Source organism: Alligator mississippiensis, chromosome 16 (assembly GCF_030867095.1).
Source record: "Alligator mississippiensis isolate rAllMis1 chromosome 16, rAllMis1, whole genome shotgun sequence".
Lineage (NCBI taxonomy): Eukaryota > Metazoa > Chordata > Crocodylia > Alligatoridae > Alligator > Alligator mississippiensis.
In genome coordinates, this window is record NC_081839.1 from 864,951 (window position 1) to 888,760 (window position 23,810).

A 23,810-nucleotide genomic window follows, 5' to 3' on the forward strand; every position below is an offset into this window, starting at 1 on the left:
ACGATAGATTGCCCTAACGACAAACAGATTTTGTTCCCCGTAGCAAGTTTATAAATAAATTTACTTTCACAATAGAGACCTGACAGCCGATGCTCTTGATCCCCGGCACAGCTTGAAAGGAAAGCTCAGTGCGGTGCTGGTTCGTGGGATCTTGGGCTGGGACTAGTGGATGAAACGGCCTTTTCCTGGTTCTAGATCGCAGCTCGGCCACGTTCTTCTTTCATTTTATCTGTGCCATGTCTCGTGGGTAAGCTCCAGTTAGACGGACGTAGCATGTACTTCAGTGCAATTACAAGAGGAGTGAATTCAGGAGGAGGCTGGACAGATCCTTGGCTGGGGTGACATGACCCGGCACCCGTTCCTGCCCGGGCAGGGGGTCGGGACCGATCTGTTAGGTCCCTTCCGCCCCAAGTACTGTGAAACACGACGAAGTGAATGAAGCTCCTTTAACGCGGGGACGTTTCTTGGGTGACCCAGCTCGAAGGGGATTCCTGTGCTTCTCGGCTACCATGCTGGCGCGCGGCGTGAGAGGGGGCTACGCCCTGGGCCAGCCGGCTCGCAGCCCGAGCTGCCCCGCGGCACCGTGCCGCCACCCCAGCTGCGCCACACAGACGGGCAAACGGAGGCGTTGGAGCACGCGAGATACTCCCCTCCTGTTCCTCTCCGGTTGTGTGTTGTCATTCCCCGAGGGAAGGACCGTTGCCCTCCATCCCCCTCCACAGTACTGAGCCTGCCTGCTGCCCTCCTTGGGCCTGGAGGCCTGAGGGGTGTTGGGCCAGGCACTGGGGCACCCTGAGGAGACGGGGGACAGTGAGGGGCCAGGGTACCCTAAGGGGAGACCGGGGGGGGGGGGGAGCCAGGGGGGGTCCAACTGGACTGAAACAGGCACAGATGGTTTTTCACTCCAGTATAAATATAGGGGAATGAATGACGTCATGGTGGCTGGGGGAGTGCTCGGGTGTTTCCGTGCCGGCTCGGCAGGGGGGTTCGAGTGTTTCCGTGCCGGCTCGGCAGGTCTCCATGCCCCGCCCAGTCGGCCCCAGCGCTCGGCTGAGCTCGCGGCCTCGCCTCGTTTCCGAGACGTTCGGCCGCTTTCGCCACTGCTCGGGCTTTTCCGGACAGCGACTCGGGCATTTCCGGCATGGCCAGGCTGGAGTCCGGGGGCTGAGCCTGGTGCTGGCGGCGGCGGGCGGATGGGGCTGGCGGAGAGGTGGGTCCCGGGCTCGCGGGGCGTCCTGCTCGGGGCATTGCACCCCGGGCCTGTGCACGAGTGGGGTGCGGAGAAGGGGAGGGAGCATTGCACCCCGTGCACCAGGGCGGGGGGAGCATTGCACGCTATGCAGCGGGGTTGTGGGGGTGGAGGAACGGGTGTTGCACCCCGTGCACCCGGGGGGGACGGGAGGAGATCATTGCACCCCGTGCATGGGGGGAGGGGAGGGGAGGAGAGGTTGCACCCTGTGCACTGGGGGGAGTTGAGGGGGGCATTGCACCCCGTGCATTGGGGGAGCATTGCACCCCGTGCACGGGGGGGGGGGGGGGGAGGAGAAGGGAGGTTGCACCCTGTGCACTGGGGGGCGGGGGGTGGTTGAGGGGAGCATTGCACCCTGTGCATGGAAGGGGAAGGAGGGCATTGCACCCTGTGCATGGAGGGGAGGGGAGGAGAGGTTGCACCCTGTGCACTGGGGGGAGTTGAGGGGGGCATTGCACCCCGTGCATTGGGGGAGCATTGCACCCCGTGCACGGGGGGGGGGGGGGGGGAGGAGAAGGGAGGTTGCACCCTGTGCACTGGGGGGCGGGGGGTGGTTGAGGGGAGCATTGCACCCTGTGCATGGAAGGGGAAGGAGGGCATTGCACCCTGTGCATGGAGGGGAGGGGAGGAGAGGTTGCACCCTGTGCACTGGGGGGGGGGGGTTGAGGGGGGCATTGCACCCCGTGCATGGGGGGGAGGAGGGGGGAGGGGAGGTTGCACCGTGTGCACTGGGGGGTGGGGGGGGGGTTGAGGGGAGCATTGCACCCTGTGCAGGGGAGGAGGAAGAAGAGGGGAGGGGAGCATTGCACCCCATGCATGGGGGGAGGGGAGGGGAGGAGAGGTTGCACCCCATGCACGGGGGGAGGGGAGGAGAGGAGAGCATTGCACGCTGCGTACGGGGGAGTGGGGGGCAGCAAGGGAGCGTTGCTGTGGTGTGAAAGGAGCCCTGGGGGCCGAGCCGTTGAGGCCTAGCTAGTGAGTGCGGAGAAACGTGGGGGCTGAGCCAAGCCAGGCGGGCTGTGCGTGGCCCTGGTGTGGTCTGGCTCCCCGCAGGCTGGCCGCAGCCCCTCGGGCCTGGTAGCGGGGCAGCCTCGTTGCAGGGTGGCGCGTGCCCTCGTGGCAGGGGCCGAGCCCAGGCGGCGGGGTCCTGCGGGGCGAGAGCTGCTCCTGGGCCTGTGGCTGGCGTGGGCTCTGCCAGCGCGTGCGGTCTGCAGGCCTGCCTGCCTCTGGAGCCGGGGCAGCTCCTAGCACAGGGGCCTCCCTGCCCTTGCTCATGTTAGCAGCGGGGCTGTTGCACGTGTGCGTGTTCCCGGGAGGTTGGAGGCCAGAACCCTGCGCTGGTCCTGGCTGCTGCTGGGATGGATGTGGGCTTATGCGGTGCCACCGGATGGACGTCTGAGCCGACGGGCAGGGTGTAGAGCGGCTCCTCTCGCCCCGAGCTCCAGCCTGTGAGAGCGGGCTCCCACGCGCGAGGGCCTGGCTGCAGAGCTGCTGCCCCGGTAGGCAGCTTTGCCCCCGGGGTTCCCGTCGTGCAGGCTTTGGTGGGCAAGGCTGGGCACAGGCTCTCGTGGAGACGGCGGGGAGCCGCCAGGCCTGGTTCTTCCCGGCTGGCCAGTAGCTGCCTCTGCTCCCCAGCAGCGCTTGCCCCATGCGTTGTCCCTTTGTGTTTAGAGCAGCGCTCAGAGCCTCGAGGAGCTTGCTCTGTGCCACCGGCTGCAGGAGCCCAGGGTGGAGGCAGCTGAGGCGATACAGGCTGGACGGCCGCTTTCCTGCTGGCCCCGGCCCCGCGTGAGCTGAAGTTGGGCTTCTCCGGCCCCGAGAGCTCCTTGGCCCGCGCGGCAGTTGCCGGCTTCCCCGGTGTCTCTCCTGCAGGGCTGGTTTGCTTTTGCTGTTCTCTGCTCTTTGGGCTCTGACGTGGGGGGCACGCGCCCGGCCCCTCCTGCCTGAGCTGGAGGCTCTGCCAGCACCTCCTGTTCTCCCTGCGTGCACTTGCCTGCGTCCCAAACCCGAGGGCAACCTGCTCTCGCAGCAGCAGTGGATCTCTCCGTCCACGGCCGGTTCTTGTCGGCCAAAAGCTCTGGATGGGGAGAGAAGCTGCGGGCGGGGGAGAATGCAGGGTTGCACCGAGCAGCTGAACTGGAACTAGTGCCCATGTTAACAAGGAGAGAGGTTATTTGTGATATTGGGGCACCTTTACTGCTTCCCCGATTTGGAGCTGCTGCTTGGCATCGATGCAGTCAGGCAGTGGAAGATGAGCCCCAAGCAGGGGAAAGGAGTGAACACGTTGCACGGTGATATTGTAATTCCCGCTGCCAGCGTCACGGTTGTGTCAGCCGTGATGCGGCCCCGATTGCTCTGACCCCGGGTTTGGTTCTTGGGACGAAGCAATGACGTTAAATGTAACTGGGATCATTTGATCTCAGCGGTATTCCTACCAGGAGTAGGGGGGTTGGACGCGACCTTTCGAGGTCCTTCTATGACGCTATGGAAATAGAGCGTTTTAATACTTCCCCCTTCCCTCCCCACCCCAAATCTCTGCATGTTTCGGTATGGGGAGCAGGCTGCGTGCCTGCAGGCAAAGGCCTGCTCCAAAAGAGCGGTTAAGGCTACTTCTTTCTTGGCCTTGGAATCAAGCCGATGGGGGCAGTGCCCAAAGCGCCTGAGGTGAGTCTTGGAGGAAACCCGGCCTGTGAGGAAGATGCTCCGAATGTGGGAGCGAGTTGCTCCGGCTGCCTGGGGCTGGGGGTGGCTGGGGGCATTTGTCACATGCGACACCCCTGCAGGAACCGGTAAATGGGGCAAATTCCAGCCCTGCGGGGTCCCTGTGCATGCCTGCATTGCGTGCCTCCTGGCTCCTCCCCTGCCCTTGTCCGTCCGGGAGCGCTTGCCTTCAGCGTGTCTGGGAGCTGCTCAGACATGTTCTTCCCTGTAATTGTGTCCTTTGCACGTCCTGCTTGGCTCTTTGCACCCGGGTCTCACTGCCTCCCGAGCTCGGCAGGGCTGGGCCTGGCTGGCGCTGGGATGGGAGACGTGCAAAGGAAGCCCTTACAAGAGATGGCTCGTGGGAGATGGTGCCCGGAGCTCCCTTCTGTGCCAGCCCTGCTTGGTGTCGGGGTTTGTTGGGCGTGAAGCCCGCGGGGTCTGCACAGGTCCCTGCGGCGTTAGGTGATTTATGGATGTGATGAGAAGATGTATCCTGTCCCAAAGAAGCTGCAGTCCAAGGCCAGGTCTTCGTTGCGCCTGGTCCAGTGCTGCTGCTTGCCCGGGCAGGGCTGGCGAAAGCACCATGCTGTCTGCACACGCAGCCTCTGTGTGAGGATGCCGATGCGGCAGCCGTGGCCAAATGTCTGTGTCCCAGGCTTGGCCTCCGCGCACGGAGTATGACGCTACAGGCAAGACCGTCCTTTCAACTGGGCCATGGTACTTCCTGCAGCAGCACGTGCGAGAGCTGCAGCATCCTGGCCACTTGTCCCTGGCTTTTCCCAGGGGCCCCGAGCGGCGCTGGCTGCAGGGAGCAGCGCCAGTCGGAGTCCAGCTTGCTGCTGCGGTCCCTCCAGGGCTGGGAATCTGCGGCCCGAGTTGGGCGCTCGGCGGCGTGGTCCGCGGGGGCAGCTGGTCGCTGTCCCTCGGGGCTGACGCGGGTGGAGTGAAATCCTCCATTTTAGTCCTGTTGTCCCTGTGCCTGTGGGTCTGGCCGGGGCGCGTGGGCTCCCGGCGCTCGGCGCGGCGATTGCCAGGTGCTGGTTTCCATCGAGGGCAGCCTTCCCGTGACACGGCACCTGCCAGCTGGGAGGACGCGCTCTGTCCGGCCCCACGCCCTCCGGGCATTTAGCGCCTCGCTGTGCCGTTGGCTTCTTCGTCGTGGCATCTCGGATCGCGTTGGTGGCGAGCAACACCTTGTGCTTTGAATTGATTGCTTCTCAATTTGGGCAGGCACAGCATGAACTCGTGAGCACCACGGCAGCGCCTTGAGAGAGCTCGTTAGCGGTAGAAACCGTCTGCGAGCGAAGGGAGCCGCACTTTGAGCTTTCTTTCGTGGCCTTATAGTGGAGGGCGCTGAACTGAGGGCTGGTGTCAGCACCGGCGCCAGCCAGTGCAGCCGGATGCCTGGCGGGCTGGTCAGCAGCGTCCATGCAGGTTTGGTGCCAATCTCTTCCGCCCACTCCCAAAATCGAGAATCTGAGCCCCCAAACTAGCCAGGGCCTCTGCACGGGCAGACCTCGTCCTCGTCTGCCGCATCGTCCCTCCTCCAGCTCCCCCGTTCCTAGCGCCCAGTGGGCTCGTCCGTGCACAGGAAATATTTCCTCTGCTTTACTGATTTCAGAAGAAATTAAGGCAAAAGCTCTTTGGTGCTCCAAACTGCAAGCTGCTTGCGGTCAGAAACGTGGGAAGTCTGGCATTTGCTCCGTTGGGAAGACCCGGAATAGTACAGTGGTGAGTGCAGGACATGGTATCGGGACATTTATAAACCCAGATTTGGACTCCAGAAAACGTTCCCCCCCGACTGTCTAATTAGAAACCAGCACGCTCCTGCTTATTTCGACCTCGCAGAAGGCGTTTTCTATTTAAAGCCTGCAGCGGGCTGAGCCCTGGGGTTGTCATAGCTTCAGGTTCGATTTAAAACGGGTTCTTTTTAAAAAAAGCAACGTGTTTGGATGTGGGGAGCTGGTGGGCGGCTGTAAATTGCGTGTGCTCCGTCCGCGGGGGGGGCTGAGCGCCACGCTCCCCCCGCTGCGGGGCGGCCCTCGCGTCTGGGGTGCATGGGCTGTGCTGCAGACCCCGGCGGGTCGCGCCCCTAGCCCTGTCCCTTGCTCTGGTTCAAAGCAGTCCCCTCCGGCTGCTGGAGCAGCCTCCAGGGTCAGACGCTTCTTCCGGGCAGATCTCCTGGGCCCACTGCTGCCCTGGGACAGCAGCTGCTTTCCGGCAAGGGGCTTGTCGCGCTGGCGCTCTCCTCCCGCCCCTGCGTGCGGGGTGGGTTGGGAGCCCGGATGGGGCTGGCTGGGAGTGCTCGGGGGTGCTTGGTTGGGACAGGCATCTGTCCCCAAGCTGCAGGGCGAGGCGCCGTGAGTTGAGGTCCTGGCGGGGGTCCTGCCTTGCTCCCCTGGTGAGTGCACGCTCCCTCCCGCGAGGGCTGTGCGGGGAGGAGTGGGAGCCGCCTTGGCCGCCCAGGCCCCACATCCTCGCGATGCGCCCCTGGCTCTGCAGCCCCAGCCCTGACCCACATCTGTCCGGGCTGCGGGCAGCGAAGTCGCGTGTCCCTGGCGGGGCCTGGCTCAGAGCTGCAGATCTGCCGGGTGGCGAGCTTGGCTCCGTGGCTGCCGTCCTGGCACGGCCAGAGCTCGCTGCGCGGCGTGCGGAGCCGGGGACGCGCCCTCTGCCCGGCGCTGCCTCCGGTCAGCCGGTCCCCTCCACCCAGAGCCTTGCAGCCCAGCGTGGCCGGGGAGCCTTGGCCCTCCCGCGTGGGGCTCCAGGGCCTTCCTGAGCGAGCTCACGTGCGTCCAGCCGCGGCCTGCGACTGGAGCAGTTTTCCTGGAGCCCTGTGCTGGGAAGGGGGTAAAGGTGAACGAGTAGACCCAGCTCTGCGTGGCCTGGCAGCAGCGGAGAATCAGGGTTAATTGTAATCAGGGCGGAGAGGCAGGGCCCGGGCGCCGCGCGGCTCCGAGAGGGTAAACTCCACAGTCACGTCGTCTGGCACTGCCAGGCTCAAGGTCCAGGCACAGGCCTGTGCGTCTGCCGGCTGTGGTGGGCCACGCTGCCCCGGGCATGGACCCCTGACCTAACAGCCTTGTCTGCCCCCCTCCAGGCTCTGGACAGAGGGGAGCAGTGACCGGCACCATGCGTGGCCTGCCCTGCGTGGTGCCCTTGCCCTGCAGATTCTGAGGCCCCCGTGGCGTGCTGTGGCCACCGCAGGCCTGCCCGCCAGCGCTGGATTATGTGCGTTGCCTTCTCCCTCTGCTCCATCGTCTGGCTAGGCCGCGGCTTCAAGCTGAGGACCGGGGCTGCACGCCTGGGCCGGGCGTCTCTGGTCTGGCTGAAGGGGCCGTGCTGCATGTGAGCCCCCTGCCCGGCCGCGCGCCACGCTCTTCCCACCGCAGCCACGATGGGCAGCGCCGACGGGTTCCAGTACCGCGCCCTCTACCCCTACCGCAAGGAGCGCGAGGAGGACATCGACCTGCTGCCCGGAGACGTCCTGGTCGTGAGCAGAGGGGCCCTGCAGGCCCTGGGCTTCAAGGACGGGGACGAGCAGATGCCCAAGCAGATCGGGTGGATCCTGGGGGTGAACGAGCGCACCAAGCAAAAGGGCGACTTCCCCGGCACCTACGTGGAGTACGTGGGGCCCGTCAAGATCTCCCTGCCCTCCCACAGGCCCCGGGTGCAGAGGCCTCTGCCAGCGACGCCAGGGGCCGGCACGTCCCGCCTGCCAGAGCCGCTGGAGCCAGGTGCGCGGGGCTGCGGGCGGTGCGGGGGGCTGTGGCGAAGCACTGGCGCTCCCGCCTGCCTGCGGGTGGGCGCGGGGGTCGGAGCAGCAGGCTGGGAGCCAGGACGCCTGGGAGCCAGTCCTGCCGGTGCCGTGAGGCCGAGGGCACTTGTGCTCTCTGCACCCTTCCTGCTGACGTGTCACTGCCGAGGCCTTATCGGGCTGGGGAGGGAAGGGGCCACGGCAGCAGTGGTGTTTTCCCCGGCCCAGGGTGGGGCAGGCTGGGGCTGGGCACTGTTGCTTCCAGCTGCCCTCGAATGAGGAACTCGAGGCTGCTCCCTCGCCCGCCGGCCCTGGTGCCTGGGATGCTGCGGGAGGCGCAGCGCGGCCAGCAGATCCACGTGCCCGCAGCTCCTCTGCAGGTGGGTGCCGTGGGCAGTGGGGCGCAGCCTGGCTCTGCCCTCCTGCCCTGGCTGCCCGGCCTGCTGCTGCAGCACACCAGCCCCGCGCCCGTCCCCGGGCCGGAGGCTGAGCTGGGAGCTGCCTGGCTGCAGTGCCGGCTGCCTGATGGAAGCCAGGCCCGGCGGCTGCTGAAGCAGCACATTCCAGGCCGGGTCACGTGGGGCAGCCACGCTGTTTGCTTCCTCCTGGGCCCTGCCGTGGGGTCAGGCTGGGAGCTGCTGGTTCCCGCTCCTCCAGGGCCCAGCGGCTGACATGTCCCAGCCCAGTGCTCTCGCCCTGGGCCCCGGCCTTGGCAGAGCAGCCCCAAGGCAGCTCCCAGCTCTGCTCTGCTTTCTGCAGGGCTGCGTTCACCCTTTGGAGGGACTGTGCCTTGGTTAAGGGGCCACAGACCCCCACGGGACCAGGCTCGGCGCCTGCTTCGGATGCTGCCAGGCACGGGCGCTGTTCCAGCGTGCGTCCCTCTGATCCTCAGCCGGCCCCAGGCAGAAATCTGCTGGTGCGGCTGTTCTTGTGCGAGCCCCCCAGCGCCCCCCCACAGCCGAGCCGGCGTTAACCCTTCCAGCACCAGCGCATTGCTTTGCAGCCATGCTCACGGGCTGGGCAGGGTGGACGGTCTGTTAGCCGGGGCCCAGAACATGTCCTACAGCATGCAGCACCGTCCGCCGTACGGGTGCGGACGCAGCCTGGGCACCAGCTGGGCCTGGGCTCCACTGAGCTCTGGCCAGGGCAGAGGTGCCCGCGTGGGCTGCACCCAGTCAGTGACCAGCGCCTCAGTGAGTGGCCACGTGGCAGGGCCAGCGTTAACCCTCCTCCCGTTGCCCCCCCCAGTCTCTCTCCTCCCGGAGCTGACGGAGCAGTTCTCCCCGCCTGACATCGCGCCCCCGCTGCTGGCCAGGCTTGTGGAAGCCATTGAGAAGAAAGGTGAGGGGGCTGGTCCTCAGGGAGCAAAGGGTTAACAGCGTGGCTGCCCCAGGCCGGTCACCCTTGACCCCTTTGCTGCTGCACCCCATGCCAAGGAGTGGCAGGCAGCGTGGGGGGGCGCTGCGGTGTCATCCCCATGGCCTGTTGGTCTTGTTCTGGCTTGGCCAGCCGCTATGGCCCTGGGGCCCAGCCGGTCAGGCCAGCGCTAGCGCCTGGGTTGCTGCAGCCATCGTCCGGCTGGGGCAGTGCACGGGGCCTCGTTCCCAGGCTGCCACATCGGGTGCACAGCCCCCATGGGAGCACCGGGGCGGGCAGCTGGGTCCTTCCCGTGCTCATGCCACCATCCCATGCTTGCTCCCCCAGGTTTGGACAGCGAGATGCTGTACCGGACGTCTGGTTCGGAGCCGCGACAAGCACTGAAAATTGGTAAGAGCCAGACCACAGCCGGGAAGCGCTCGGGCCTGTTCAGAGGGGTGAGGTTGGGGCGGCAGCAGCAGGGTCCAGGCCTGGCTGAGCCCTGCCCATCCTGGTGCCAAGCTCCTGGCCACTGTCTCTCCAGGGACCTGCCCACCTGCCCTGTCCCATTGGGGCACCCGCAAGGGTCATCCTCGAGGGGGACGAGGGGGCTGCTTCGTGCCAAGGGAGGATGGCGCTGGGGGGAGTGACACGTGGCTTCTGTGCTGGGACCAGTCTCCTCCCAGCTCCCTGCCCCTGCAGTGCCCAGTGCCCACACTCCTGCTGAGCTGCTTGGCATCGTGATGGAGCTGGGCTGGGGGTCCCAGGTGGGCTGGGGGCAGAGGGAGCGGGCAGGGCAGGAGTCCCAGAAGGCATCATCGTTCACTGCTGTGAGCTGCACCCGTGTGGGGGCCAGTGCTGCGGGGGGAGAGCTTGGGGCAGCCGCGCTCAGGGCTGCGTGCTCGGGGCCCTGCCAGGGTTGCCGGGGGCCACGCTTGAGCCTGCCTAAGGCATCCATGCCCTCTGCAGATGGGATGCTGGGCGACCTGGAGCTGCTGGATGTGCGCAGCCTGGGCGAGGCACTGCGGAGCTACCTGCAGGACTTGCCCACCCCCGTGGTGCCGGCATGCGTGCATGCTGACATCCTCCGTGTGCTGCAAGGTGAGGGCTGTCCCAGCTGGGGGGCAGGGGCCTGGCAGGCACGGGAGCATTGAGCTGGGCACAGCCCGCATATCCAGCCCTGGAGATGCCTCTAGCAGCCCTGCCCCTGCCCTGCCAGCATGTCTTGCCCTTCCACAGAGGTGCCCCAGCTCGAGACCTGCCGGAAGCAGCTGCTGCTGGTGCTGGAGCCTCCCACGGTCCCGCTGCAGAACATGCTCACCCTGCAGTTCCTGCTCCGGCACCTGGCGAAGGTGTCCCAGCAGGCCGACAGCAACGGCCTCCATCCCCGGGTCCTGGGTGAGCTTTTTGGCCCGCTGCTGCTCCGGCTGCCCGGTGCCAGGTACGTGGCGGGCTGCCAGCTGCTGGGCCCGTGGGAGGGCGCCTGCATGCAGAGAAGGCGCCAACCCTGCTTCTCTCCCTGCAGCCCTGAGCTGAGCCCCGACTTCTCTGCCGTGTTCCTGGAGAGGCTTCTGCAGGCGACGGAGCTGGAGCCAGAGCAGCTGCCCCCAGGTACCAGAATCGTGCCATTTGTGCTTCCTCCTGGCACTCGAGCTGCGGGGGCGGCCACAGGCTGGGGGAAGGCCGTGGTGTAAGTGGGCCAGATCCCTGGCCCGTCTCACATGGCATCCTGCTGGTGTGGCTCGGGCATGCCTGCCCTTGGGCCTGAGGCCAGGAGTGGGAGTAAGGGCCTTTCCGGGGCGTTACCATGGGTGGATGCCCCTTGGGGCAAGGCTGCTTCCCGGATGGGCGGGTGCGGGATTATTGGGCCTGATCGCTGCCCCGGTCACAGCCCTGCCGCCGAAGCCGCCGAAGCCAAAGCCTGGTGTGGCCGGCCTGGCCAACGGCAGCAGTGCAACCCTGCAGGAGGCCGAGTGGTACTGGGGCGACATCTCCAGGTAACGGGTGCCAGGTAGGGGTGGAGGGCTGTGCCACGCTCTGAAGCAGCAGCTGGGAGGGGCTGGCCTCCCTCAGGCCTGTCCTGGGTCCCTCAGCACACGTGCACATGCACACGTGTGTGCCCTGCGGTGCAGTGTGGGAGAGCCTGGGTGCAGCCCTGGGCAGACGTCACCAGCTCCATCTGTGCAGGGAGGAGGTGAACGAGAAGCTGCGGGACATGCCAGATGGCACCTTCCTGGTCCGCGACGCCTCCAGCAAGATCCAGGGCGAGTACACACTTACGCTTAGGTATGTGCAGCTGGCGTGGGGGGACGGGATGCCCCAGGAGCATCTGCTGTGGGGGCCACCAGCTGCTCCAGGCCCCTCTGTCCTCTGCTGCCCTGCGCAGGGAGGGCTGGTGGGGGTGGCCTGGGGCTGTGTCCCCTCGGGGCTGTGTCATGCCTGCTCCCTGTGCTCACCAGGAAAGGCGGCAACAACAAACTGATCAAGATCTTCCACCGGGAGGGGAGGTACGGCTTCTCTGAGCCGCTCACCTTCGGCTCGGTGGTGGAGCTCATCACTCATTACCGGCACGAGTCGCTGGCGCAGTACAACGCCAAGCTGGACACCAGACTGCTCTACCCCATCTCCAAGTACCAGCAGGTGCGGCGGGGGCCAGGGTTGGGGCACTACATGTTTCCAGGGGTGGCACTGCAGTGGCTGGGGTCACGGCGGGCCTGGCTGAGCTCCTTCTGGCCTGGGGCGCACGAGCAACAGGTGATGGGAGGGATGGGGTGTCTTCAGCCTCCCTGGCCTGGTCGGGATGTGGGTTGTGGCTGAGGGTCGGTGGCCATGCCAGGCTCTGACATCTGTCTGGGCCCGTTTGGCGGCAGGACCAAGTGGTGAAGGAGGACAGCGTGGAGGCAGTTGGGGAGCAGCTGAAGGTCTATCACCAGCAGTACCAGGATAAGAGCCGCGAGTATGACCTGCTGTATGAGGAGTACACGCGCACCTCGCAGGTACCACCGCGCTGCCCGGCCCCTGAGGCCCCGTCTCGCGTGGCGTGGCTTGCAGCGTGGGCAGTGAGGCACCCTCCCAGCCCTGGCAGGTGCCCACTACTGGCAGAGGTCTGGTGCTGTGATGGGGGCTTTGAGCTGAGAGGACGTGGCTGAGGCCTGGAGGGGCTGTGGAGGCACTATAGGGTTTGCCTGGGTGGGTGTTATGGGGCAGGACATGGCTGCTGGGACGAGCCGTGCTGCCCTCGCTGCCCCCAGGAGCTGCAGATGAAGCGGACGGCGATCGAGGCCTTCAACGAGACCATCAAGATCTTTGAGGAGCAGTGCCAGACGCAGGAGAAATGCAGCAAGGAGTACATCGAGCGCTTTCGGCGCGAGGGCAACGAGAAGGAGGTGCAGCGGTGAGTGCCCGGCGCTGCCCCCGTGCCACGGGGTGGCCCAGCAGGGAGCAGGGACTGCCCATGACATGCCTGCCCTCCCTGGAGCATGTGGGCACGGCTGTCGTCTCCAGCGCGTGGGCACAGGGACCCCCGGCCTGCCCACCCCCTCACCTTGCCCCCTGCTCGCAGCATCCTGATGAACTCGGAGAAGCTGAAGTCGCGCATCACAGAGATCCACGACAGCAAGATGAAGCTGGAGCAGGACCTGAAGAAGCAGGCGGTGGAGAACCGCGAGATCGACAAGCGCATGAACAGCCTCAAGCCCGATCTCCTGCAGCTGCGCAAGCTTCGTGACCAGTACCTGGTGTAGGTGTCCCAGCTGGTCCCCTGCTCCTGTGCCCCGGGCTCCCACTGGGCTGGGGACCCCACCCCGGGCCTGCCAACAGGTGCTGCCCTCTGCTGGGCAACGTGGGTAGGATGCCAGGCCGCGGAGCCACAGCCACTCTGCCAGCACGTGGCTCAGACGCTCTTCTCCTTCCCCAGGTGGCTGACGCAGAAGGGGGCCCGGCAGAAGAAGATCAACGAGTGGCTGGGCATCAAGAACGAGACCGAGGAGTGAGTGTCCCCTGCTTCCGCTGTGTGCTGGGGTGGGCAGGGGTGTGTGGGCATCGCCTGGGTGTCACAGGAGCTGTGCAGGGCTCCCAGTCTCCAGTCCTGGGTTGGGGTTGCAGTGCAGTTGTGCCCCGGCATTCCCAGCTCTGCCCTAGGGGGTGGGCAAGTCCTCTGTGCCCGAGGTCCTGGGGCTGAGGGTGAGGCGGGGGTGGTCACGCTCCCAGCGCAGGCAGCAGCTGCAGAGCCCACAGCAGCATGTGCTGGGGCGAGGCCCGGGTGGGTCCTGCCTGATGGGTCTTGCCGGCTCGGCCTGCAGCCTGTACTCCATGATGGATGACGAGGAGGAGCTGCCGCACCACGAGGAGCGGACGTGGTACGTGGGCAAGATCAACCGGGTGCAGGCGGAGGAGATGCTGTGCGGCAAGCGTGATGGCACCTTCCTCATCCGCGAGAGCAGCCAGAAGGGCTGCTACGCCTGCTCTGTGGTGTGAGTACTGCACATACATATATATGCAAATGCTCCCTCCCCACACACCCCCTTGCAGGGCTGCAGCCCTGTGGCAGTGGGGGGCACATGAGGGTGAGGCTGGGGGTTTTGCTGGCAGTGTCTCGGCCCCGGCTGGGCAGCCCTTCTTGCCTCTGCGCCCAGCGGCCTCACTGGAGAGGGCAGCTCAGGTGGGTGCTAGCACCTCCCTCCCTGGGCTTCTGTTGGAGGCAGCTGGCGCATCCTTGAGCCACCCTGGGAGTAATGGGGGTGCCAGGTGTGCATCTGGTATGCAGGGCAGGGGTGGGCACATCCATACTGGGTCATGGCCCCTGTGGAGAGGCAGCCGTGGTGACGGTGCTGGTTTCCCGACAGGGTGGATGGGGACACCAAGCACTGCGTGATCTACAAGACGGCGACCGGCTTCGGCTTCGCGGAGCCCTACAACCTCTACGCCTCGCTCAAGGACCTGGTCCTGCACTACAAGCACACGTCGCTGGTGCAGCACAATGACTCCCTGAACGTCACCCTGGCCCACCCTGTCCTTGCTCCCCCGCCAGCCAGATGAGTACCCACTACGGCCCTCCCGGCCCTGGACTTTTATGCGTTGGACAGACGCCCTGTCGTGCTCCGTGACCCCTTTCCAGCGCCCCTTCTGGTCAGTGGCTGCCCCCCGCTGCACGTGGAAGGATGGGCTGTCAGCCTGGGGAATCCCATCACCTGTCAGAGCTGGCACGGCCTGCGAACAGGATCGCTCTGTGATGAGCCGCTTGCTCACAACAGAGCCCTGGTTACCACGTACAAATGCCTGGGCTGTGGCAAGGCGAGCCTGGCTACGGCGGGGTCCTGTGGGAACTGCAGCAGGAGGCAGCTGGAGCTGGACGCGCTGGGCACGGGCTTGGCTGGCGCCTCTGGGACCTGCTGGACCTCACACTACGTGTGCAAAGCACTTGCCAGTACTGCTGGGGTGGCTCTGGGGCCCGGGCCTTGTGCTCTTGCCCTGGTGCGACCTGGCAGGGGAAGGGGCGCTGGGCTGGGCAGCGCTGTGTTCCCTGTGCTGGGATGCCCCTCTTGCTCCCCCCTGGAGCCCAGTGCCACCCGCCCGGCTGCAGTAGATGGGGGCTTTGGAGCTCTGCAACCCCCGGCTCCTGGGTGCAGGGTCTAGAAGGTGCTCATTGTTCTGCCTGTGTCCCGTGGCCTCCAGCTGTGTTCCCTGCACGAGGAGCCAGGTGCTTGCACTTGGCTGCTGCTGTAGTGCGTCTGGGGATGAGCTGTGTTGGAGGGAAGGGGAAGGAGCCTTGCAACTGGAGCGTGCAATTGCCTGTGTCCCTTGGCTCAGGTCCATTAAATGGCAAGCCAGGGATGCATGTGGTTTTACTGTTGTGGGCTTGTCCTGGCTGCCTGCGCTCATCCTCGAGGTTGCTGCTGCTGCATGCCTGGGCTCGCTTGGTTGCACGGCCAGTATTGCTGCCGGGGCAGCGTCCTGGGGCCCTGGCAGGGGCAGGTGGTTTTCATGTGTGCATTTGCACACACTTTTTCTCACTCCTGTGCAACGTCAGCCCCAACTTGTGCGTCCCCCGGGTGGTGCGGTGACAGGCTGGGCCCTGCGCTCATGCAGCCCTTCCGCCCGTGTCCCTGGCAGACAAGGTTCTTTGGGTGAATCTGATATCTTTTATTAGGCCCATTTAAATAGTTGGAAAACAATTATTAAGCAAGTTTTCTGGTTCAAAAACCCTTCGTCAGGCTGAGGAAGTTTCCGCAGTCGGTGCTCTTCCTGGATGGAGCGGAAAGTAAAGAAGCCAGCGGCTGGGCTGGGCTGGGCTGGGCTGCACGCAAGACAGGCAGACAGTGCACACGGAAAGTGAGGAGTCAGGCTGTGTCCCTGGCACTTGTGGTTGTGCTCAGGGCTGCATCTGCGCCCTGCTCTAGTTCAGAGCTGCTTGGGGCCTGTGCAGCTGCAGCCCAGAGAGCTGTGGCCATGCTGCACCCGGGGAGCAGGGGGCTGTTGGGGCTCCATGAAGTGATTTCCGTCCCGTACGTTGGCTGTGCCTGCTTTCCCCCGCGGCCGCCTTCCCCCTCGCTGTTGTGGGCTGCTCTCAGGCAGGGCCGGAGGCTGCAGCAGTGCGGCCCTGGCTCTGCGGAGCTGCCCTCCCTGTGAGAGAGCTGGGCCAGCCCAGCTCTGTCCCTGCGAAGCCCTGGGCAGGGCCCCTTCGGAATCAGCTAGTTGTGATCTGCCCTTTGCTCCGCCGGGCCGGGCCCGGGCCGCAGCTCCAGCCAGGGGCTGTCCTGCTGCTGCGGGGGGGGCAGAAGAGGCTCCTGGCGCTGAGGCCCGGGGTCTGGGAGCTGGAGCCCAGGGCGGCTGGGGCCGGGGCCGGGCCCTGCGGGTCTCTGCTCCCGGGGGCGTGGGGGCGGTACTGGAGCTGGGAATAAAGGGCGCTAACGAGGCTCGAGGCTCGGCTCCTGCTTCCCTGGGGCGGGGCGGGGCGGGGGGGCCGCGCTCGCGGCTCTGGAAAGGGGAAGCGCGGAGCGGCCGGGGCCGGGGCCGGGGCCGGGGCCGGGGCCGGGGCCGGGGCTGGGGCTGGGCCGGGCTCCAGCAACCTCCGCCCCCGGGGCGGGCCGGCCCCGCGCACCTTAAAGGCCGGCCCGGCCCGGCGCGGCAGCCCAGCCCGCCATGGCCCGCTCCGCGCTGCTGCCCGCGCTGCTGCTGGCGGCTCTGGGGGCCGCGGTGCGGGGCGCCCCGCCCGCCTGCGACGTCCCGCCGGGGCTCTGGTGCAGCTCCCGCCGCGTCGCGGCCGCCTGCCAGGTGCGGCGGGGCGGGATGGGGCGGGCGCTCCGCGGGGCTGGGGCGCGGGTCGCGGCGGGCGCTCCGCAGCACCGGCCGGGGTCGGGGCGGGCGCGGCGCCCTGGGGCCCGGCTCCTGCCCGACGGGCGCCCGTGGCCGCGGGCGGAGCGGAGTCCCGGGCGGGCGGGCGCTGCCCGCGCCCCTCACCGCGGCGCCTGGTGTCCCGGGGCCGAGCAGCGCCGTGGCCGGCCGGGAGCCCGCGCTCCCCTGGCCCCGGCCCCGACCGCTCCGCATCTGGCTGCGGCGGCGGCATCTTCACTTCTGCTTTCGCCGAGCGCGGCGGGCGGGCGGGCGGGTGGGGCAGGGGCAGGGCGCGGGATCCCCCTCGGCGGCCTCGGCCCGGCCTTGCGGCGCCCCCAGCCCTGCGGGACGGCGGGGCCCCGGGTGCTGGAGCCCTCGCCCGGAAAGCTCCCCGGGAAGTCCCGGCTGCCGGGCTGTGCGGGCCCCGCCGCACCTGCAGGAAAGCCCCGCCGCCTGTTTCACTTCCCCTGGAGCCGGCGGGGGCGGGGGCGGGGGCGGGCGCGGGGCCGTGCTCTGCCCTGCCCTGCGCTGGGGACGCGGGTCCGAGCCCGGTGCCCGGAGCCGGCCCCTCGCTGACAGCCGCGCCGCGCCGCGCAGGTGGAGCAGCAGTGCCTCGGCCTGCGCCGCCCCGGCCAGCCGGCCGCGCGCCCCGTGGAGCTGAGCCTGTACTACGAGAGCCTGTGCCCCGCCTGCCGCCAGTTCCTGGCCGCCCAGCTCTTCCCCACCTGGGTGATGCTCTACGACATCCTGAACATCACGCTGGTGCCCTACGGCAACGCCCAGGTACGCCCGGCCCCGGCCCCGGCCCCGGCCCCGGCCCCGTCCCGGCGCGGGGCGCTGGCTGGCCCCGGTGTCCGCGGCTCTGAGCCGGCTCCTCTTGCAGGAGAAGAACGTCAGCGGCAAGTGGCAGTTCAAGTGCCAGCACGGCTCGGACGAGTGCCTGGGCAACATGATGGAGGTGAGCCCCAGTGCGCGGGCCTGGGGCGGGTGGCGATGCCCTTGGCCCTGCCCTGCCCTGCCCAGGCCCTGCAGAGCTGGGGACCGAGGGCAGCGGGGTCCCTCCCTGCCTGGCCTCTCCCGGGGCCGCCGCACTGACCCCCTGCCCCCGCCTGCCCGCTCCCCAGACCTGCCTCATGGACATGCTGCAGGACTTTGACCTCTACTTCCTCGTCATCTTCTGCATGGAGTCGGGCTCCTCCGTGACTGGCAACATCGGCGCTGTACGTTGGGGCCTGGGCGGCGGTGCGGGTGGGCGAGCAGGGTGCCCAGGTTGGGCCTCCTGGCGCCGTTCCCCTTGCCTGTGGGGCCCTGCGACTGGCACGTCCAGCCTGGCAGCACCCCAGCGAAGGCAGAGTCTGGGCTGCTGCTGGCCAAGCCCATGGCACGGGGATGCCTCCCTGGGTGTTGCCCCTGCTCCCGACCACCAGCCGCTCGGTAGGAGCCGGCCCGGTGCGGCCTTGTGCTGCCTGCCCCTGCCCTGGAGACAGTTGCGAGTTGGTCCGGGCTGACGGGCCCAGGTGCCACCTGCCCTCACGCTGGGTGCTGGAGAAGGGCACGGCGGGCCGGGTTCCTGCTCCCTGCACTGACCCCTGCCCCGGCCACGCTCAGTGCCTGCAGGTCTACGCACCCGACATCAAGCTGTCCGACATCATGGCCTGCGTGAAGGGAGACCGGGGCATCAAGCTGATGCACGAGAATGCCCAGCGGACGGATGCCCTCCACCCGCCCCACAACTACGTGCCCTGGATCCTGGTCAATGGGGTAGGATGGCTGCTCTGAGCCGTGTGCGGGGAGCTGGGCTGGGCCTGGTGGAGGCTCCTGTTTGTGGGCAGGGAGCTGGGCTCGGCCGTGCTGTTCCCTGACGGCCCGTTGTCTCTCCTGCGCAGAAGCACACGGACGACCTGCAGGCCCAGGCCCAGAACGCGCTCTTCAACCTGGTCTGTGGTCTGTACACGGTGAGTGCCCGCATACCTGCTGCCCTGGGGCTCCCGAGCTCCTTGGCCCGGGGCCCGGCGGGGTGGAACAGGCGGGGCAAGGGCTGTCCTTCCCTCCCGCAGCCCCGGGGGCTCCCGGCTCCAGACTGTGGGCACTTCCAGGACCAGCGGGCAGTGGGGGCAGGGCATGGCCAGGAGGTGCCCATGGCCAGGAGGGGCCCAGTGCAGGCTCCGGCCCGGGTCCTGGGCTGCCCTGACCCCCCTTCTCCTTGCAGGGACCGAAGCCGGATGCCTGCCGCAGCTCTGGGCCTAGTCCAGCTGCGCTGAAGACGATGTCGCGCTGCCTGAAGTGATGCCAGCGGTGGGCGCTCCCTGCCCCCCACCAGCGCTGCGCACCGTGGGCATGGCCCCAGGCTGCAGCCCGCGGGCACCGGCTGGCACCAGGCCGGGTTTGGGCCGAGGCCCCTGCCCAGCGCAGGGGCGGGAGTGAGACTGGTGCAGAGGGGCACGCTGCTGCGCGTGCTACAGAGCAAACGCTTGTGCAGGAGAGAGCCGGCCTCATGGTGCTGCGCCTCTGCCATGTCCCCCCTGCCCCCCGCTTGCAGTGCTGCAGGGCGAGCCCCAAGACGGGTGGGGGCAGGACCGGAGCTGCGTGCAGGGCCTGTGCCTCCTGCTCCTCTGCACGTACTCCCCCGGATGCTACCTCCGTGCCCCGCACCCCTGCCTGCTGAGCCGTGCTTCCCGCCTGCCGTGGGCAGCCTGCCATGCGTGTCCCTGGGCCCCAGCCCCCCGGCCAGGCCGCCCCCTGCTACGCGTGCAAAGCTGCTCCAGCGCCCCCGCAAACCGGTCGTGCGGCTCCGTGCTGCGATCGAGGGCGGAGGTGGGTGCCGTGTACCCGGCGCGCCCCAGAACCGGTCCGTCCGCGGCTGCCGCCGTCCCTCAATAAAGCTGAGCCCTGCGCTGCTCCCTGCCTCTGTGCCTGCTCCCAGCCCGGGGGGGGTGGGGGGGGCAGGCGACGCCCCCACTGCTGCCACAGGGGCGGAGGGAGGGGGGGGTCATGACCCGTGGGGGTGGGCATTAACCCTTGCTCCTGCAGGGTGGGGGGCGGGTGGGGCAGCACGCTGGGGGGGGGCTCCACCCCCTCCTTCCAGGTGGGGTCGGGGGGGGGGGGGGACCGTGACGACTGCCCCTATGCGCCCCCCCCCACTTCGGGGGTAGAAATGTGTGGGCGGGGCCAGGCCCCCGAGGGTAGACAGTTTTGGGGGGACAGGGAAGAACTTTGGGGGCGCCACTGGGCCATGGGGGGGCGGGGCATGAGCCCTTGGGGGGTGCTAGAAGGGGGAGGGACCATAACCCTCGCCCCCCCACGACACACTCGTGTGCGCACACGCACACGCACACGGGGTCTCTCCCGGCGGCGGCACCATTTGTGCCCGGCCCCCGACACACCACCGGCTTGGGGGGGGGGGGGGGTATGGCCCCGGGTTGGGTTGTCGGGTGGGTAGGTGGGGACTATTGGGGGGGCAGCCCCCGCCGATGTCCTAGGTGGGGGCGGGGCATTGCCCGTGGGGGGCGGGGCATGCTCCCTGTCTGTGCGGGCGGGGGGAGCGGGCTCTGGTGCAGGCTCAGGACACGAGCCCTTGCATGGAGGGGAGGGGCACGACCCCGAGCGGGGGGGGGGGGGGCATTACGACCCGCCCGCAGACTGGGTTTGTGGGGCGGGGGAGGGGGTTTGGGGGTCCTGGCCTCTGGTGCCCCCCCCCCCGTCTGAACTCCTCCCCGGGGTCACGACCCCCCACAAGCGCCGTCCCAGAGCCGTGACCCGGCGGGGCGAGACCTGCCGCCCCCCCACCCCGACACGGCCCGCGCAGGGGGCGGGGCCCGGGCACTGCTGCCGGCGGACCCGGAAGTAGCAGCGCGGTCACGTGACGGTGCCGGGCCGGAAGCGGCGGAGCGGGGCCGCAGGCGCGGGCGGGCAGCCGCGGCTGAGGTCAAAGGTCAACGCCGGGTTCCCCCCCTGCCCCCCCGCCGGCAAACCGCAGGGCGGGGGGAACCTGGGGGCTCTCGCGGGCGGGCGGGCGGGGGGGCGGGGGGCAGGCTCGTGGGGCTCCCACGTGGCTGGCGGGGCAGGGGTCGGGTGGGCGGGCACGTGTGGCTGGGATGGGGGGGCTCACACACGTGTGGGGGGCTCACCCCCCCCCACCCTGCACCCGACACCCGCTCCTCGCTGCAGGCCGGGCCGGGCCGGGCGGGGGCCGCGATGCTGGGCGGGGGCCGGCGGGCGCTGTCCCGCGTGCTGCGCTACGGGCGGCCGCTCTTCCGGGGCCGCTTCCTGCTGGTCACCAACACGCTGAGCTGCGGCGCGCTGCTGGCCGCCGGCGACAGCCTGCAGCAGAGCTGGGAGATGAGGAAGGACCCGACGCGCCCGCGCCAGCTCCGCCGCACAGGTGCCTGCCGCCCCCCTCCCCCCGCCGGCCCTGCAGCGAGGGGAAGGAAGGGGGACGCCCCCCCCCCCCCCCCGGGCAGCAGGGAAGTGACCCCAGGCCTCCCCCGGCTGGACGCCCTTGGGGGTGGGATGGGCCCGGGGGGCTCCTGGCTCTCGCCTCCTGCACCGAAGCAAAGCCTGCTCGTCCGCCCAGGGCAGCAGCTGCGCTCCCGCGCCCCCCGCGCTTTGTACGGCCCCGGATACACTTACGGCGTGCCGTGAATAATGGATGGCGACATTGTGCTGGGCTCTGCATTTATTAACGAGGCGGCGTTGTGTTGCAGCCCGCATGTTCGCCATCGGATGCAGCATGGGCCCGTTGATGCATTACTGGTACCTCTGGCTGGACGTGGTGTTTCCTGCGAGCGGCTTTAAAGGAATCCGCGTCGTGCTGAAGAAAGTCCTGGTGGACCAGCTGGTGGCCTCGCCGACCCTGGGGGTCTGGTACTTCCTGGGTAACGCCTCGGCCTCGGCTCTCCTGCGACCGCCGGTAGCGGGGACTGGTCGCCCCCCTCCCCTCTCGGGGCTGCGGGGAGCCAGGCCACTTCTGCTGTCACTTGTGGGCTAACCGCCTGCGCCTGGCTTTGCAGATAGGCAGGGACAGCCCTGCCCTGCCTTCCCTCACCCGCTTCCTCTTGGTGGTTGCACCGAGAGCCCCTGCACGGGCACAGACATGGCCAAAGGCAGCCCCCTCCTCCCCTGGAAGCGCCCGTCCCCATCCTGCAAAGCCCAGCTCAAGCTCAACTCAGCTTCTCCTGGCCAGGGAGGGTCGAAGGGGAAGCCCTGAGCCATCAGGATCCCTGGCAGGCTGGGAGCAGGCCATAAAGACCCCGCTGTCCCCTGGCCCCTTGCAGCACTGCCCCCGGGAAGGTGATGCCTGACTGGACAGGAACCAGCCTGCTCCCCACACCAGGTCCCTCTGCTCCCTCAGCCCTAACTGTCGTGTCCCGGTGCAGGGATGGGGGCGCTGGAAGGGCAGAGCTTGGAGGAGAGCTGGGCCGAGCTCCGGGAGAAGTTCTGGGAATTCTACAAGGTAAAGGGAGCCCGAGCCCTGCGCACCCGGCACCTCCCCACCCAGCCTCCCCGCTCGTTACCTAACGCTGCTGGCTTGCTGTTCCCAGGCAGACTGGTGCGTGTGGCCAGCAGCTCAACTCGTTAACTTCCTGTTCCTGCCGCCCAAGTACCGGGTGGTCTACGTGAACGTGGTCACGCTGGGATGGGATGCGTATCTCTCCTACCTCAAGCACCGGGTGAGCAGTCCACACTGTCCACACAGGCCTCCTTGTGCCCCGCGCCGCCTCCCGCCACGCCTGGGAGATGCCCGTGGGGCAGGAAGGAGCTGGAGGCTTTGCTGCAACATCAGTCCGTGCTGCAGCAAGGTCAGCCAGTCCTTTCTCCCTTGCTTGTAGCACCTGGAGCCGGTGGACATGGAGGATGAACCGAAGAGCCCCAGTGACACTCAGCCCCGCAGCATGGGCCTCTGAAGGGTGGGGCGAGAGGCTGCACCCACGGCTCGGGACTCCCACCAGACCCCAAGACCAGGCCCAGATGGTCCCTGGGGAGGAGCTGGCTCCCTGGGCTGTGACAAGCATCTTGGTCCAACAAATCAACTTGCCTTCTGGAGACAGACCCGTGGTGCTGCCCCGTGCGGCGTGTGGAGGGAAAGCTGGGGGCTGGGCTCTGCAACATGCTCAGCCCTTGCCCCGCAAACCTGCTCGTGATCCTTACCAGTCAACCGCATCCCAACGCTGGCGTCGTTCCTCCCGCAGTGGAGCGAGCTGGGGCCTTGCGGGCATGCACCAATTCCTCTCCTGCCGCCTGCTTCTTGTGGGGTCTCCCCGTGGGCAGGGAGCCCTGCTGCACCTGGCCTCCACTGACCTGCTGTGCTTCAGAGGCGGCTGTGGGGCTCCAGGCCCTTCCGCTTCTCTCCCTTCACGCAGTCCTGCCCAGCCCCGGCAGAGCTCAGAACAGGCAACCTTGGCCTTCCCCACCCCCCAGGCAGAGGGTCTCTGGCCTGTTCTCCCTGAGGGGCTCGGCCTGGCCCCTCACACGCACTCCTCTGGCTCTTGCCCCTCCTGTTACAAGCTTCCTCAACCCCTCTTGCCTCTGCAGCTGGGTCCCCACTGCACTTCTCCCTTTCCCCGCCCGGCTCCAAGCCCCCTGCCCACAGCTCCTCTTCCAGACTCAGCCTTCTACTGTCCCACGTCCATTCTTCCGCTCCAGCGGAGCCCATGGCTGATGTCAGTACTCCTCTGGGGCAGGGCTGGGACCAGAGCTGCTTGCCCTCCACCTGGCCGCCCCCCGTGCCATCACATTCCTCCTGCCCTTGGGCCTGCTTGGCACCCTGTCAGCGTGTGGGTCTCACCCACCCCCAGGTCCAGCGCCTGGTGTGCTGGGGTATCCTCCCCTGCTGCACCTTTCTCTGGAGGACGTTTCTTCTGTCATTCTCCTTGATGTGCCTCAAACACTGCTGCCACGGGCATCCATTGGCCCCTGGTCTTGCACACGGCAGGATGGGGATCACCCCTGCACGTGCAGCACCTAGTGCAACAGCAGCGTGGGGACAAAAGCCACCTGTGCCCCCAAGGCCTGGGTGTAGTCTCCAGCTGAGCTGTGAGCCAGCTGTGTGGTCCCAAGTGTGGATGTCCCTGGCGCTGTGGGGACGTTGCTGCTAGAACAAATCATCTATCACTTTTCTAAAGATTAAACATGATTCTCATGACTTGCCTCAAGTGAATCCTTTCAAAAGCGTGACCGCGTCCAGCATGTCTCTGCCACCTCCCCCAGCACAGCTGCTGCTACAAGGAGGGCACGCTGCAAGGAGATGGGCCAGCAGGCCTGGCTGTGCTCAGCTTGAGTGCGGCAAGCAGCTCTGTCCCAACTTAGCGGGAAGGGAGCAAGGACCCACCTTCCTCCTCCCCTGCATGGGCCGCACACCAAGCTCAGCGGCTGAACAAGCAGGTTGCAGCGGGGCAGGAGGCCCGACCCCACCTC

General features: G+C 67.7%; 3 protein-coding genes across 4 annotated transcripts; all 3 read left to right on the forward strand.

Annotated features, from left to right (window-relative positions):
- The first annotated feature begins 1,130 nt into the window (after positions 1–1,130).
- PIK3R2 (phosphoinositide-3-kinase regulatory subunit 2) lies at positions 1,131–14,897 on the forward strand. 2 transcript variants are annotated; one of them, XM_019492434.2, is made up of 16 exons: positions 1,131–1,210; positions 7,053–7,689; positions 8,958–9,050; positions 9,414–9,476; positions 10,035–10,166; positions 10,305–10,506; positions 10,591–10,676; positions 10,957–11,062; positions 11,253–11,351; positions 11,525–11,705; positions 11,936–12,061; positions 12,317–12,459; positions 12,628–12,804; positions 12,982–13,053; positions 13,367–13,537; positions 13,910–14,897. In XM_019492434.2, exons 2-16 carry the CDS (start codon positions 7,350–7,352, stop codon positions 14,100–14,102), a joined length of 2,184 nt encoding a protein of 727 aa, XP_019347979.1. In that variant the 5' UTR covers positions 1,131–1,210; positions 7,053–7,349; the 3' UTR covers positions 14,103–14,897. The 2 variants fall into 2 exon arrangements, with proteins under 2 accessions (XP_019347979.1, XP_019347980.1); XM_019492435.2 differs by lacking the exon at positions 1,131–1,210 and adding an exon at positions 4,945–5,683.
- Positions 14,898–16,190: 1,293 nt separating this feature from the next.
- On the forward strand, positions 16,191–19,295 carry IFI30 (IFI30 lysosomal thiol reductase). The gene is made up of 7 exons (XM_059719874.1): positions 16,191–16,337; positions 16,995–17,180; positions 17,281–17,355; positions 17,522–17,617; positions 18,006–18,158; positions 18,284–18,352; positions 18,607–19,295. The coding sequence occupies exons 1-7, from the start codon at positions 16,206–16,208 to the stop codon at positions 18,682–18,684; spliced, it is 789 nt and encodes a 262-aa protein (XP_059575857.1). The 5' UTR covers positions 16,191–16,205; the 3' UTR covers positions 18,685–19,295.
- Positions 19,296–20,256: 961 nt separating this feature from the next.
- MPV17L2 (MPV17 mitochondrial inner membrane protein like 2) lies at positions 20,257–23,538 on the forward strand. The gene is made up of 6 exons (XM_059719875.1): positions 20,257–20,328; positions 20,565–20,778; positions 21,101–21,271; positions 21,773–21,849; positions 21,938–22,066; positions 22,226–23,538. The coding sequence occupies exons 2-6, from the start codon at positions 20,592–20,594 to the stop codon at positions 22,298–22,300; spliced, it is 639 nt and encodes a 212-aa protein (XP_059575858.1). The 5' UTR covers positions 20,257–20,328; positions 20,565–20,591; the 3' UTR covers positions 22,301–23,538.
- The last annotated feature ends 272 nt before the right edge of the window (positions 23,539–23,810 follow it).